Source organism: Juglans microcarpa x Juglans regia, chromosome 1S, assembly GCF_004785595.1.
Source record: "Juglans microcarpa x Juglans regia isolate MS1-56 chromosome 1S, Jm3101_v1.0, whole genome shotgun sequence".
NCBI classification, from domain to species: Eukaryota; Viridiplantae; Streptophyta; class Magnoliopsida; order Fagales; family Juglandaceae; genus Juglans; species Juglans microcarpa x Juglans regia.
The window spans coordinates 7,475,327-7,490,321 of NC_054595.1; the positions used below are offsets into that span (position 1 = coordinate 7,475,327).

The window sequence follows — 14,995 nt, forward strand, 5'->3', positions numbered from 1 at the left end:
ACGTATACCCTAATACTATTATTATAAGGAAATTCTCGTCAATATCTGCATGATGCAACTTAATTAGATTAATTATGATTTATAAATTAAAGTGAAGAACATTAATTTATAATACACGGACCACCTGAAGGAAAGCTAAGTCCATAACAAATTGCTAAATTGACATCTTAACGACGTTCTTTTAGTAGTGGATGAGTGGAACCCACTGAAGTTTTCTGACCAGAAACCGAGTAAGTGGAATTCTCTTGATCATCACTTCAACACTTTTTGCAAACTTTGTCCTACAACGTCTTAGCAAACATTAAAAGTGGGTCTGTGTGTTGTAAAAAGCTAATTTGCATGTGCATTTGAGAACAGATATGAGACATCGATCTACTTCATGGAGCTGCATGCCACTTTTAAGAGCTTCTGGTGGTGAATCCTTGCAGATGTTCTAGCAGCTTGGTCATGCATTTGCCTTTAATGACGACACCTGAAAATAATTTGGTGGAAAATGAGAGGTCAGGGCTCTCCCATATTTTTGCCCTAGAAATTATGGGAGTATATATATGGTGGTCACTATCTTTTGAGCAGACAAAATAATGCATTTGAGTTTTTTGTGAAATAGGCTATTATACAAAAGATTACAATTGAAACTTTGAAAGGAATATTTGGTTTTCCTGTCTTCCAATTTCGTAAGAACTTTTAATTCTATAAAGTGTTGATATTCTACATGACACACACTCATGATCTATATGTTCTATTAATATTATAAGTTTATTATGTTAGCCGACATTCTGAAGATCATAAGTTATTAAGGTGATCATTCTCTTATAATCAGATCAATTCTTTAATAAATTAATCGTATGTAGTAGGTAAGTTAATTCCACGTTTATTATATTCAATATTGTGGAGCATAGAACAATATCATATATATATCCCCATAAAATTATACTTCCATACATTACCCCCCCAGAAAAAAAAGGCGTTGCATTACATGACATGTTTTGTTACACATCATGTGATAGTGGCCGTTTGGAATGGGATACACTGAATGTATGCTGCCATGATTTAGAGTAGCGACGACAGCTAAAATCTCGTAGACATGAAGAACATGTACGTACTGTGATTTTGCTGTGTTTCTTAATTTCTGGAGAAATGAATGAGAATGGTAGATTATGGATTTATTTACGTACATCTTTCTACATGCTTTTGGACTTAGCGTTCCATGCTTTTGGATGAAAGTCAGTAGAGGGAAATTAGGATATATACATGAAGGGAAGATTTAGAATTCCAATTCAAATGGAGAAAGGAGAGGAACCAGAGAGATTACTGGGCTGAGTTGTTTTTTTTTCTTTTTCTTTTTCTTTTTTTTTTTTTTTTTTTTTTTTTTTTTTTCACCACCATCAATAGGTAGGAGCTAGCCCCAGGTACGTGGATTATATAGAATTGGGAAAATCAGTCACACATGAAAAGAGTTGGTGTAAATGCAAGAGAGTTCTTTAAAGAGTTTCATTTCGTAACTAAATTTGGTGTAACGCACTTTATTTACTTTATGTATTTGATTGATTATCAAATTATTTCATTATATATTAATCACTAACTAATTTGTTGATTGAATTGGTATAACGTAGTAATACAATGCAATGATACTTGAGTAATTTCAGTTGGTAACTTATATAGAAATTATATATATATATATATACGAGTTTTATTGTAAACTATCTATGCATGACCCCTACCTAGCTAGCTCGGTATATATAGTATCTGTTAAAAACAATGCTTGTCTTCATTATAAATTTTCTCATCTCAGATATGTTACCTTTCAGTGGATTCAAAGATAACCGTTTAAATGGAGAACAACTTAATTATATGAGAAACATTAGTCGGTCTAACTAGGTTAAAAAAACTCAGAATAAAAAACCAGCATTTTTCATTTGTTAATTACACTTCTAAAGATCAAATTAGATTGTAAGATAACACAATTCATTTTGTCGTTATTTCGAGTAACAAATCGAAAGATGAAGGTTCATATCTGCTAGATTACTTGAGACGGTAATTATCGAAGATCAAATTGGATTAATTGATATGGTCAATTTAAGCTTGTAAAAGATGAATGTGGTTAAATCAGTTTACTTTTAAGGAGGATCCGAAGGGTCTTTACTAACATTTAGGCAGCAACAGATGGAAGAACAAGAAAGCCTACAAAACCATATATACCATCCTAATTGGTTCTAGGCTTTTTAGCCTTTGCCGGTAGCAGACAACATACCAAGGGTCAAAAATCAGTAACATCAACAGGACTTCATCTATGGTTGTGTTTCCCTTTGGCTAAGTTCTTTAAGAAATTCCAGCTAAGCTTTGATTTTTTGGTGGAACATTCTGTGTATATCATGTGTCGTATCTGTCTCTATATGGGAGCTAGCTAGCCTTGCTTGTAGTTTTTCAATGTGTCGCAACAAGAAAAACAGAATAGTGGTCTTCTTGTGCTTCTTAACCATGACCAATTAACAATGGTACTGCTTGGTGATGAACAGCTAAAACCGAAAAACAGATATATATATATATATATATATATATATATATATATATATAAACGTATAAAGTAGGTTTCATACTATTTTATAGCTACCCCATTTAATTTCTCGATCAGTATTAAATGTTCAATAAGTTTTATAAATCCTACATCACGTGTCTATTGATCTCTCACACTCAGCTTAGCTCATTTGTTTTCACAATTCTTTTCATCTCATTTCATCTAATCATTACAATTTTTTCAAATTTTCACATAAAATAAAATAAATAATTTAATTTTTTCAAATCCTAAAACAAAAATAATATTAAAAAAATATATTCTAACAATGTTTTATTCAACTTTTAATTTTAATCTCAACTTATCTCATCTCATCTCATCTGTAAAAACAAACCAGGTAGTTTCTCGGAATAACTCTTACTCAGTGGAAGCAAAGTAATTAAATGCAAGATCACTTATTTGTACTAGAGTTGGGGAAAACGACGTCATTAACATAAGCGCAATACTTGTTGGCGATTGGGTAATCAATAACATTAAAGCTGGTGGAATTGGTCAAATTCAAGCACTAGGAAGGCCAATCAATATGAAGAATCTTAGAAAGCATTTGATACTTTTGGGTCGAATAAAAGGCTAACTAACTTTTATGTCGTTAAAGCAAAAGGTGTTAACTTTGGCCCGGTAATACCTGACGATATATGCTTTGTATTCACTGCAATGCACTTTTTGTTGAAGCTTTTATGTCGTTGGGACGATAATGAGAAAACTAGGCCAATCAATATGAGAGTGAGGAGCTATTTCCTCCCATCTACATGTTTTTTTCTCAATTAATGCTCTTGTCCCCTTTTTGTAACTCTAGTTTCAAATTTTGATTTATAACTTTCCGTCCACCTACAAGGCACACACGACCCATCAAATGTCCCCCATGCAGTTAATCTTCAAGTTTACTAGAGTAGCAACTCCACGAGATAGGTGCACAAGTGTCGCATGTCGCCATGCCATTATGCTTTATAGAGAGCCACACGCGTCGCTTCTATAGACTCCTAGGCCTCCTCTCTCCTAGATATAGCAAAACCTTGGATGTATCCTATCTTAGGTCTCGTTTTTTTTTTTACAACCGTTTTGATCTGATCTTATCTAATTATTATAATTTTTTTAAATTTTCATAAAAAATAAAATAAACAATTCAACTTTTCAAATCTTAAAATAAAAATAATATTAAAAAATTATATTCTAACAATATTTTATTCAATTTTCAAATTTTATCTCAGCTCATGTCACTTTCTACCGCTAAGGATTTCAAGGATAAGCATCAATAACAACATCACAATTGATTATAAGGTATAATTGTGATTTCAAACACAACTATTAAAAAATTTTCAATTGACATTGCCTTGGGATTGGGTTCTGAAGTTAGGATCGACTCAACACCTTTTATTTTAATTCATAGCTTATAAGATTTGACATGGTATGCACAGATGCTTGCAAGTATTAAGCTAAGATCTAACGGATAATTGTGAGAAAAACTATTTGCAATAAACAACAATGCATGGCTTAAAAAAAAAAAAAAAAAAAAAAAAGGGTGGGGGGGGGGGGGGGAGAAGAAAGAAGAAAACAACAACAATGGCATATAAAGAGGTAGTGTATTCATCCAAAACAGGAATTCCACAAGTTGGTGCAAGTAGCATAGCAAGAAACAGAGAGGAAGCATATCATTTTCGAGAATTTCGGCACATCGATCAAGCCAGAGATATCCAACATTGTGGCTCTTCGAACATACCATGAGTATCACAAACATCTCTAGATACTAGGCCCCACTTTTCGCAGACACGTGTCATCACCTGCTTCTTCCTTTCAGGTTGCCTGCTTTTGATTCTCCCCAATAATCATCTCCCTTTGACCTTTCCTTTGTAGCACACTAGCATAAATCTCACAATCAGAATTTCCAGCGGAGAGAAGAAGAAAATGAAGGTGAGTGAGTAGAACATGTATTCTCTTTTCTAGATAGACCATCTGTATCTCTCAGAGCTCTTATGGATTGACTCCCTCTCTGTTTTATCTTCTTTCTCTGTCACAGATCTTCAACTGGGTGCACAAGAGGTTTCATCATACCGTCCTTAAGGGTTTGATTATTTCCCGACTTTGGTCTTTATTGATTCCTACCATAAAGAATTCACAGTTTTTGCTCAAATATTCCTTGCATCAATTTTAAAATACTATGTTATCGTCTTGTTCAACCATTCAGTTAAATGTTAAGTGTTTGTCACTTCAGAAAGCTTTTATGATCTATCTGCATTTTGTGTTTTTGCACAGATGGGCTTGCTGGAAATGTGAAAACAACTGAATTGGCTACAAAAAACACTGACAAGCAGGCGTTACTCAAACAAGTTGCTCTTGTTGAAGTGCTTGATGGCTGGAGGGATGGCATTCTTACCATTGGAACGTTGGGATTCGACCCTCTAAAACCCTTCAACCAACGAAACGAGTATTTGGTCTTGCAAAGCGAGGAAGAGGATGAGCAGAATGAAGAAGGTGAATATTCAAGCGATGGTGATGATGACAACGAAGAAAATGTCGAACATGAAGAACTGAATCCATTGATGTCCACAACATTTGGACACAGTTTTGAAGATTTCGAATCCAATCCTGATAATGGCAACCTTGATGGTGATGATGATGTTCCTCTAACTCCATTTATGGGGTCTCCAGGACTCAATGCTGAGTTGAACAGGGATGGGGAGCAACAGAAAAAGAAAGGAGAAAGAATAACACTGGCTGATCTTTTCATGGCTGATGCTGATGTTGAAGGGGAATTTGATTCTGGAAAAGTCCCAAATTCAGGGGAAAAGCCAGTTCTTAAAGCAAAGAATGGCCTCTCTTTTGCCAAGAAGTTTATTCCTCGTGTAAAAGAAGATTCACGTCCGATCCAAAACTTGCAACGAGTGAGTAATGTTGTTTTATTACAAAACCCTCTCTTGAGACGGAGGAATATAACAACCGATATCCATTATTAAGCTTACTATAATGATTTTTCTTTTATTATAGTTTTTAACTAGGAAGTGGTAGCTTGTTATAATGGAGTATGCTATGTTTGATGAATTGGTTTTAATAATTTGCAATAATGGTGTAGCTGATGAAGAAGATGTTGAAGAGGAAGATCCATCCAGATTTTGATGCAAAGATGCAGAAATCAGATTGCCTGAAGCCTGGTGCAATAGGACCTGTTCCCAATGTCAAACATGGAGACTCTGAGTTCATCACTCTTCTTCCTACTCAAGGTAATTCTTCTAAATTTAACTAGAGCCCTAGTTTTTTTCCCCAACCATCTCATTTCCCAGATTGTTAGCAAAGAAAATTAAGAGCATACAGCTGAAATGTTAAGTACAAATGGGTGTGCCTACACAGCCTGATCTTGTCAATCTTGAACCCCAAATGATTGGGACACAGTCACACATATGTTCCATATCCAAGCGCTACCATGACCACGACCACGACCACATCCATGTCTCTCTCTCTATGTTTTAGCATTTTCCGGGAGAGAGAAAACTAAATGATGTCCCTACAATCTTACTCGTAAAAAATTTATTTGCAAGTCTGTTTATTAAAAGAACGAGTATAGAGTCTCATTCGGTCTTCTAATTTCAAGAGTGATTCATTGATGTTTGTCTACAAGTGAATTAATTATGAGAATCTAAGCCAAAAGTATATGGAATTAGTTTGACCCAGGTGGTTTGTGCTCAAAAATAATTCCATAGCCATTTTACCCTAAAGCCCTAGCCTTCTTTCTTGTACCATACTCAACCGTTTAACCTGTTCTAGTTGTAAGTACTCTCCAACTGCCATGCATGAGAGGGCCAGTGTGGGCTCACAACAAAGAAGCCATCCTTACTGTCATTTTCCATATGATAAAATTCGTCAAGTGCTAATGGGTCCCTTCTACAGTACAAAAATAACTCTAGGAACTCCTTTTGTTTGGATACTTAACTCCTCTCAACTTATCATTACAATTTTTTTAAATTTTAACACAAAATATAATAAAGAATTCAATTTCTTCAAATATCAAAATAATAATAATATTAAAAAATAATATTTTAACAATATTTTATCATCTCAACTCAACTCACTTTAACATCCAAACGCAACCTTAATATTGGGTAATAAATCCAACCAGGAAGGGTTCCTCCTTTAATTATATATATATTCAAATCATTCTGTTATCATATGGATGATATTTAATAGTGGTTGCAGTTTAATCTGTTTAACTCTACTCCATTTGTTTTTTGAAATGAAATAATATTACGAGAGATGTTCGAGATTGCTGGGTTTGGATACATAAACTTCCTTATCTCATCTCATCTTATCATTACAACTTTTATAAATTTTTATATAAAAATATAATAAACAATTCAACATTTTCAAATTTTAAAATAAAAATAATACTAAAAAATTATATCTAATAATATTTTATTCAACTACTTTTCAAAACATCCAATCTCATCTCATCTGAACTATTGATCAAAACCCAATAAATCATCTTATTGGGTCAATATGTCTTCCACGCTTAAAAATTCGGATCAAAATCAAACTCATTTATGCATTTGATCAATTAACTCATTTAATTGTAATTAAAATTAGATGTGGGTTTTGTTGATACCTTTGCCCCCTTGCTGCAGGTGCTACAGTGGATCTTTGATTAAGGACCTGGTTCCTAGAGATTGTTTTTTTGTGATTGCTATGATGAAATAATTTTTCAAGGACAGTAATTTCTGAGGTTCTCTTTGTATATGAACTGTTGGATCATGTATTTCTCTTGTGCAACTTTCTTCGATGTTTTAGGTTTCAGTGTATGATGGAAGTTTGGTTTGTCCCGTAACTGATGCACTATGATGGTTTATGCTTTGAAAACTTGCAGGCAATAGGAATTCAATGCAAACAATTGCATCAGTACTATTGCACATTTTTTTGGCAACCTTCTCAACCTGTTGTTTCTTTTAACATTTTACAAACCCAAGTACGGCTTAAGTACTTTTAGAAGAATTAAATATTGAAAAAGATTATGTTAAGTCTAGTCTTATAATCTCAACAACACATCATGCTATACAATTAGTAATATGAAAAATGCTATTTGTATTTAAGAAAAATTTACAAAAAACTTACTTCTCCACATATCAGTTATTGATATACAGAAAGTTATAAAATTTGAAATTTGAAATTTTAATTTAAAAATAAAACTGACAAAATGAATCTTGTAAGTAAAACTTTGCTCTTGCTAAATCATACCATCTACGACCGTTTATGCTATTTGTTGAATTAAAATATAAATAAAATTACGTATATCATTAAATTAAGTTAGCAGATGAAACATAATATTTCCAATTAAGTTAATAATTCTTTTTTTTTTTTTTTTTAATTTCCTCAAATTTCTCTCTTGTTGTAGAATGGATTTGAACAATTTCAAATGCATCATCCTCAATTATCAATCTTTGCAGGCCCAAATCTTAATTACCAATCAATAGGTGATCCGCTGTTGCAAAGAGCATAAGGAAGCCCACTACCATTTAACAGAGGAATCCCAGTTGAACTTTTAAAGTATCTGTTAGTGGGCTGAACCCATCTATCATAGGGCCCATGTCTTCTTCCTATTCTGATAAGCTATTTTTATTTTTTATTTTTAACGGATACAATATAGCCAAAATTGATTAAAGATGTTTTTGTTAGAAATTGCTAAATGTTGACTTCGATTTGGTAAAATTTGGAATTTTATATCAGTTTTGGGAATGATGAAACATCAGTACTTTTGCTATTTGTTTAATATATTTTTATAGATCGTCCGACTGAAATTTCTAACATTATCAAAACTCTCTTAAAAAATGTTAAGATTGATTTAGAGAATGAGATAAGATGATAATTTTTTAAATAATAGTAAGATAGTTTGTGAATAATAATCAGATAGTTTAAGTTAAGTAATTTTTAAATTTTAGAAAAAGGAAAAAATTGAATAAAAAATATTATAAAAATATAATTTATTAATATTATTTTTGTTCGAAAATTTGAAAAAGTTGAAATTATTTTTTATTTTTTATTTCAAAGTTTGAAAAAGTTTTAATAATTAGTTTGAAAATTTTATATTTAAATTATATTTAAAAATAAGATGAAATGAGATCAGATAAAAAAATTTTATCTCATCTGAAGCCCAAACAAGCCCTTAAAGAGTCAATCCAAAAGCTTTATGATTATTGAACAATTATTTGGCAAAATTCTTTTATCCCTTGAGATCGTAATAATATTATACGTTTAGTTACTTTTTGTTTTTTTATACGTTTAATTATGGTTGTTACAAAAACTCGATTACCGATCGGCCCAATAAAAGTCGTCAATCGTGACGTTCTCTATAAGTACAATTTGGGTCAGTCCAATGGCAAGAGTTAGACATTTAGAATACCAACCAAATGAGTCGAACAAGGTGCGCCCCCTTTATGTTATACATACATAATATATATATTAGAAAATTCTATATACCATATTACCATCTCACTAAGTTAGATATGACACATTTATCATTATTAAATAATTATTTATTACATGTTTCTTTATTATCTAATGATAATTAATGTGCTACATACTACTTAATATGATCAAAATATAATGAGAGTGTAGTATATAGCATTATTCATATATATATATATATATATATATATATGAAAAGTTCTACAAAGTACACCACCCGCGTCTCACTCTTAATCCACTATGATGAAGTAGTATATTGTCCATCAGACTCTGAATTTCTTTTTTTAAAAGAATTAAATAAAGAGCCGATTCAAAAGTAATAGAAAGTAACACTTTTATAAAAATAGAATGAAAATAAGATAGGAGTCTAGCAAGTAGCATTATAAATAACCTATTTGCACACATAATGCATATCTAGGAGCATGGGAGTTCAAATTGAGTAACCGGAGAGACAAGATAGGCAGTCAAACTTGAAAGAGAGAAGATAGAAGAAAGCCATGAAAACAAGGTGATGCTCGTGGCGGAATGTTGAACATGCAGGGTGGCTCCCCAGATTGACCTTGTGCCACCAACCCTCACGATGCTTGCTCATAGTCAACTTCAAACTTTTGAACCAAGCTACATAAACTGGTTTAACACTCTCCCAGCAGCCCATGTAGTTTGTTTGGATTCAGGTTTCTGAGCGATCAACCCCTGTGTCTTGTAAGAAAACACATACACACACACACACGTAAATAATCTTAGCCAGATTTGGAGATTTTCTGTTTTTTTTCTCTTCCTTAGTATTTACACATGATAATCTTATTATGGTTTCCCGGAGATCCAACCCTGCAGTGAGGACAAAGATGGCCAAAGTTTATACGTTTGAAGAGGTGGTGAAGCACAATAACAAAAACGACTGTTGGATTATCGTCTTTGGGAAGGTAAGCTACCTTCAAACTTCAAAGGCTTTTTTTTTAATAGGCAGTACTGCTGCATGTATGTATGGTTTTGAAATCTCAAGAGATTGAAAAACGTACGGTGTAAAAGTGTATGTAAAAGTGGGCAAAAGTGCAGTGCTCCTTGTTGCTTTAGTACTTGAAAAAACTTTTTCACTGGGGAAATTTCCGTTCACATCCTCAAACTACAACGTATTTTGAATTTTCATCTTCAAACTTTATATTATTTTTATTTCTATCCAGAGCGTTTTGAAAAATTTGGGGTGCAAATAGAGGAAACGTGGAAGTAAGTTTGAATGCAAATCGTTGGTGTTTATCATTACAGAAAATCTGATAGTTTAGGTTGCGTTTAGATATTGAGTTGAATTGAGCTGAGTATGAATAGTAGTAAGTTGAGATAGTGGAGTGAATTCTGTGGGCCCTACCTAATATAAGTTTAGATGTGTTTGGTTGTTAAAATAAGTTTAGATGTATTTATGAGAAGTTGAAAAAGGTTGTAGATCTCATGTGTAAAGAGGTGTTGAGTTAAAAAATGTTATGGATCCCATATATAAAGAGGTTTTGAGTTGAGATGAATTTAGTGATTTGAGAGTTGGGTATTTGGATGTTAGAGGATGTCTAAATCTGAACTGTAGCAACGAAACGAGGTTGCAATGAGATCATTTGAACTGAAAAGAATTGTTTGGATCGGGGGTCAGATAAGTAGGACATGTCTGGATGTTGTTGGGGGTATGTTGTTAAGGTCTGACATTTGAAAAACATTGATGATTTTGGTGGCTGCTAATACGTTTGAATGCAATCTCAGGTGTACGATGTCACCCAATTTCTTCATGAACATCCGGGCGGTGATGAAGTTTTGGTATCAGCCACAGGTAAAGCAATCTCTTCTTTCGCGTTTAATACTTACCGAGAACTAAACGACAAATCTAAATTATTGCAGAAAAGGATGCAACAGACGAGTTTGAATTTGAAGGCCACAGTAACTCTGCAAAAAATATGATGAGCAAGTATTATATTGGTGATATTGATAGACCTGTTGTTCCTGTGAAACACGTACAGAATCCAACTCAACTACAAAACCAATCTTCAGGAGTTGCGATGAAAATCTTCCAATTTCTGGTGCCCTTGTTGATCTTGGGCCTAGCATTGGGCCTGCGCTACTACGGCAAAAAGGGGTAGTTCAAGTGTTCCACTACATGAAATTTAAGGCTGAGCCTAAAGATTTAAGACAAAGTACATTTTCCTTTCCCGCAGCCCATTTCCCTTCTGCTTCTGTTTCTCTTGTTTTCCTTGGCATTTTCACATTGTACGAGAAAAGGGAAAAAAGCCAAACAAAAGCGTAAAGCTTGCAATATTTTGAGCTCTGAGTAAACATGTATGTATATGCATTCTAGGAACAATTATTGTGTTCATTCCGAATTTCTATTAATAATGATCTTGAAGTTGTTTCTTTATCTTTCTTTGCATTGTTTAGTTGCTTGCTATTCACCTGATCAAAAGTTTAGTTGGATCTTTTGCATTTGATACTATCCTCCTCGGTCCGTTAAGTTTTTCCTATGGGTCTCGAGTGTTTGGAATAAAGTTGTAAATAATTATGGGGTGCAAGGTCCTTGGGCCCCTTGGGAAGAGTTTCTTGCAAGTACATATTAGATTATTCAAGAGGGATTGTGCATATTGCAAGTCCCTGGCACTACGCACTGTGCACATACACAGGCGGGCAAGCAAGTGCACAGTGCCATGCACGTCCCGCGTGCACAGTGCACACAACAAGTGCACGTCATCGTGCACATGGGAGAACCGTGGCGGCCAGCCGCTCACCTAGGTGGGAGATAGGTGGTTGCCGACATTTTCTACTGTGGTTGTGGTTGTCCCTTACAATGAAGGTCGTGCATGGTGGGCAACGGACGCATGCTGTCACCCAAAGGGAGCCTCTCTTCTAGTGGCGCCCACCAGCCACCGCTTGAATCACTGGAGATTTCTGTCTTCAGAAATGTGGTCCTCGACCGGCGGGCCGCCTTCGCTGCGAAGCTCCATGTTGCCACCAACAAAGCAAGACACAAGAGCTGCTCGGCACCAATGAAACTGAGCCCATCCCGCCATGCATGAAAAACCACTCACTCGGCCACCGCTTGAATCACCTGCGATTTCTATTGCCGGAAAGGTGGTTTTTGATTCGCAGGGCTCGTTCGCCACAAACCTCCACTCCTCCACCAGTGAAGCAAGCCATAAGAGCTGCTCGACACCAACAAAACTCTGCCCAAATCGTGAGCTCGTGGAGCCACCAATGGCCACCACCAAGCTGGCGACAGTGATTGTCTAACCTGTCCGTAAGAAAGTAAAAACAAGAAGAATAAAAACAGAGAGCTGGGTCGATGGAGAAGAAAACTTTTCCTCTGGTATATTATGCTCAATGTAAATTATGTCTGTGGCAAAAGAATGGTATATGTACAAAAAGGAATCATAACCAACTAACAGAATTGTCCTAACTGTCCTATTGCTAGCTGGTAATTGTAATAAAAGTAAAAAAAAAAAAATATAACAAAGAAATACAACAAATGCAGAAGAATAATTAACGACTTGTAGCTTGGCTTGTGTCCTCTAACACCCCCTGGTCAAGATGGAGAATAGAAATTTACTATTCCCATCTTGAGCATGAGTGAGTGTAACAGATGGGAGGGTAAAGCCTTTGTGAATATGTCGGCTAGCTGAATTTGAGAGGACACATGAGTTGTAGTGAAATATCCGGCTTGAATCTGATCTCTAACCAAGTGACAATCAAGTTCAATGTGTTTTGTTCTCTCATGAAACACTGGGTTGGCAGCGATGTGAAGGGCTACTTGGTTGTCACAAAAAAGGAGTGCAGCTTGAGGATGATGGATGCCAAGATCAGTGAGGAGGTAACGAAGACAGGTTAATTCGGAACATGTGGCTGCCATAGACATGTATTCAGATTCAATTGAAGATCGAGAGACGATCGTTTGTTTCTTAGATTTCCAAGAAACTAGAGAATCACCTAAAAAAATACAATAACCCTTGGTAGAGCTACGAGTGTCAGGACAAGATGGCCAATCTAAATCACAATATGCCTTAAGTTGTAATTGAGAAGAAGAGGAGAGTAGAATGCCTTGACCAAGGGCAGTTTTGATGTATCTGAGGACTTTGTAAGCTGCTGCCAAATGAGAAGATGTCAGCCTATCCATGAATTGACTTAAGAGTTGGACAACAAAACAAAGATCTGGTCTCATAATTGTCAACAATCTCTCAATTAACCTTTGAAACAAGCTTGGATTAATTAGAGGAGTGCCCTCATCCTTACTTAGTTTAAAATTCTGATCCATGGGAAGCTTGAGGGACTTGCAACCAAGCATGCTCGAATAGCCAAGATATGCAAAGCATACTTCCTTTGACATATGTGTATGCCTTGAGAGGATCGAGCAATTTCCAAGCCTTAAAAATACCTTAAACAACCAAGGTCTTTAATTTTAAACTTGTGGTTCAAAAAAAAATCTAAGTGAATCAATGGAGTTTTGACAAGTACTAGCAACTACAATGTCATCCACATAAACCAATAAAATAGTGTAAGAGGTCTTATCATGTTTAGTGAACAAACTATAGTCAGCTTTGGATTGGATGAAACCAAACTCAATGAGAGAGGAAGAGAATTTGGAGTACCACTGCCTAGGGGCTTGTTTAAGTCCATAAAGACTTTTGTACAACTTACAAACTTGGTTGGGTTTTCCTTTGTCATACCCAGGTGGTTTTTTTATATAAATTTCCTCGGTTAAGTCACCATTGAGGAAAGCATTGTTTACATCAATTGGTTAAAATGTTTCGGTCTAATCAATACCTTCAAGTTGGGTGTATCCCTTAGCTACTAAACAAACTTTTAATCTCTCCATAGTACCATCAGATTTAAATTTTACTTTGTAAACATACTTACAATCTATTGCCTCTTTCCCTTCAGGCATATCAGTGACTGTCCAAGTATGGTTTTGTTCCAAAGCTGCAATTTTAGCTTCAATAGCTTGGCACCAACCAGGGTCTTTTAAAGCTTGCTTATAAGATGTGGGTTCGAAGTGGATTGAAATGGAGGATGTGAAAGATTAAAAAGATGGAGTGAACTTTTGATAAGAGATGCAATTAGATAAAGGGAAAAGGCTTACCATGAGAAGCAGCTGGAACCTTGGAACCCGATTGGTGAGGTGAGTTAAGCAAGACCTGTTGGCGATGAAAATCTTGTAAGTATTTTGGTGCTGTCCTAAGTCTAGTGGACCTTTGAAGGGGGGTAAGTGAAAGTTGGTCATGAGTTATGTCAATGGAAAGGCCCGGGAAAAGAGATGGGGAATTGTTGTTGGGTGGTAAAATATAGTTGGCAGAGTCATCAAGAGGAGTACTAGTAGTGGATTGAAAGGTTGGAGGAGGAAGATTAGTTGGAAAATAGCAAGGAGTAGGGAAGTGCGAATTGAAAATGGGGGCAAGTTGAGGAAGTTGAGAAGGGATGGATGAAGGTGTTTGGAATGGGAAAATATGCTCATGGAAGACAACATCTCGTGATATGAAAATGGAGTGAGTTTGAAGATCTAAAAGTTTATATCTCTTGGTTCCAAAAGGATAACCAAGGAAAATACATTGGCGACCTCTAGGGTCAAATTTCTTCCTACCACTAGAAATGGTTGCTGCAAAACACAATGATCCAAAAACTCTCATGTGAGCATAAGTTGGTTTAGTATTAAAAAGAAGCTCATATGTGGCTTTATTTGCCAAAAGTGGAGTTGGAATTCTGTTAATAATGTAAGTGGCTGTTAAAACACATTTATTCTAGAATTCTAAACGTAGAGCAGCCTGAAATCTGAGAGCACGAGCTACATTTAATAAATGTTGGTGTTTCCTTTCAATAATACCATTTTGTTGAGGGGTTTCAACTTAAGTTTTGTGATGAATGATGCCCTTTTTATTTAAAAAATCATTCATTTGAAATTCAACACCATTATCACTTCTTAGAACTTGAATTTTGACACCAAACTGAGATTCAACTAAGTAG

General features: G+C 35.0%; 2 protein-coding genes across 2 annotated transcripts; both read left to right on the forward strand.

Annotated features, from left to right (window-relative positions):
- The first annotated feature begins 4,169 nt into the window (after positions 1-4,169).
- Positions 4,170-7,442, forward strand: LOC121244529 (protein TILLER ANGLE CONTROL 1-like). The gene is made up of 5 exons (XM_041142645.1): positions 4,170-4,480; positions 4,587-4,632; positions 4,823-5,451; positions 5,640-5,787; positions 7,183-7,442. The coding sequence occupies exons 1-5, from the start codon at positions 4,475-4,477 to the stop codon at positions 7,200-7,202; spliced, it is 849 nt and encodes a 282-aa protein (XP_040998579.1). The 5' UTR covers positions 4,170-4,474; the 3' UTR covers positions 7,203-7,442.
- Positions 7,443-9,814: 2,372 nt separating this feature from the next.
- On the forward strand, positions 9,815-11,346 carry LOC121247029 (cytochrome b5-like). Its single transcript, XM_041145361.1, has 3 exons — positions 9,815-9,939; positions 10,760-10,826; positions 10,895-11,346. Exons 1-3 carry the CDS (start codon positions 9,823-9,825, stop codon positions 11,131-11,133), a joined length of 423 nt encoding a protein of 140 aa, XP_041001295.1. The 5' UTR covers positions 9,815-9,822; the 3' UTR covers positions 11,134-11,346.
- The last annotated feature ends 3,649 nt before the right edge of the window (positions 11,347-14,995 follow it).

Excerpts from the sequence above, each read along its gene's own strand:
- LOC121244529 (XM_041142645.1), top strand. Across the intron at positions 4,633-4,822 it reads TCATCATACCGTCCTTAAGG|ATGGGCTTGCTGGAAATGTG; the intron begins GTTTGATTATTT and ends GTTTTTGCACAG. Across the intron at positions 5,788-7,182 it reads CACTCTTCTTCCTACTCAAG|GTGCTACAGTGGATCTTTGA; the intron begins GTAATTCTTCTA and ends CCCTTGCTGCAG.
- LOC121247029 (XM_041145361.1), top strand. The coding sequence starts at position 9,823 with ATGGTTTCCCGGAGATCCAACCCTGCAGTGAGGACAAAGATGGCCAAA. Across the intron at positions 9,940-10,759 it reads GGATTATCGTCTTTGGGAAG|GTGTACGATGTCACCCAATT; the intron begins GTAAGCTACCTT and ends ATGCAATCTCAG. Across the intron at positions 10,827-10,894 it reads AGTTTTGGTATCAGCCACAG|AAAAGGATGCAACAGACGAG; the intron begins GTAAAGCAATCT and ends AAATTATTGCAG.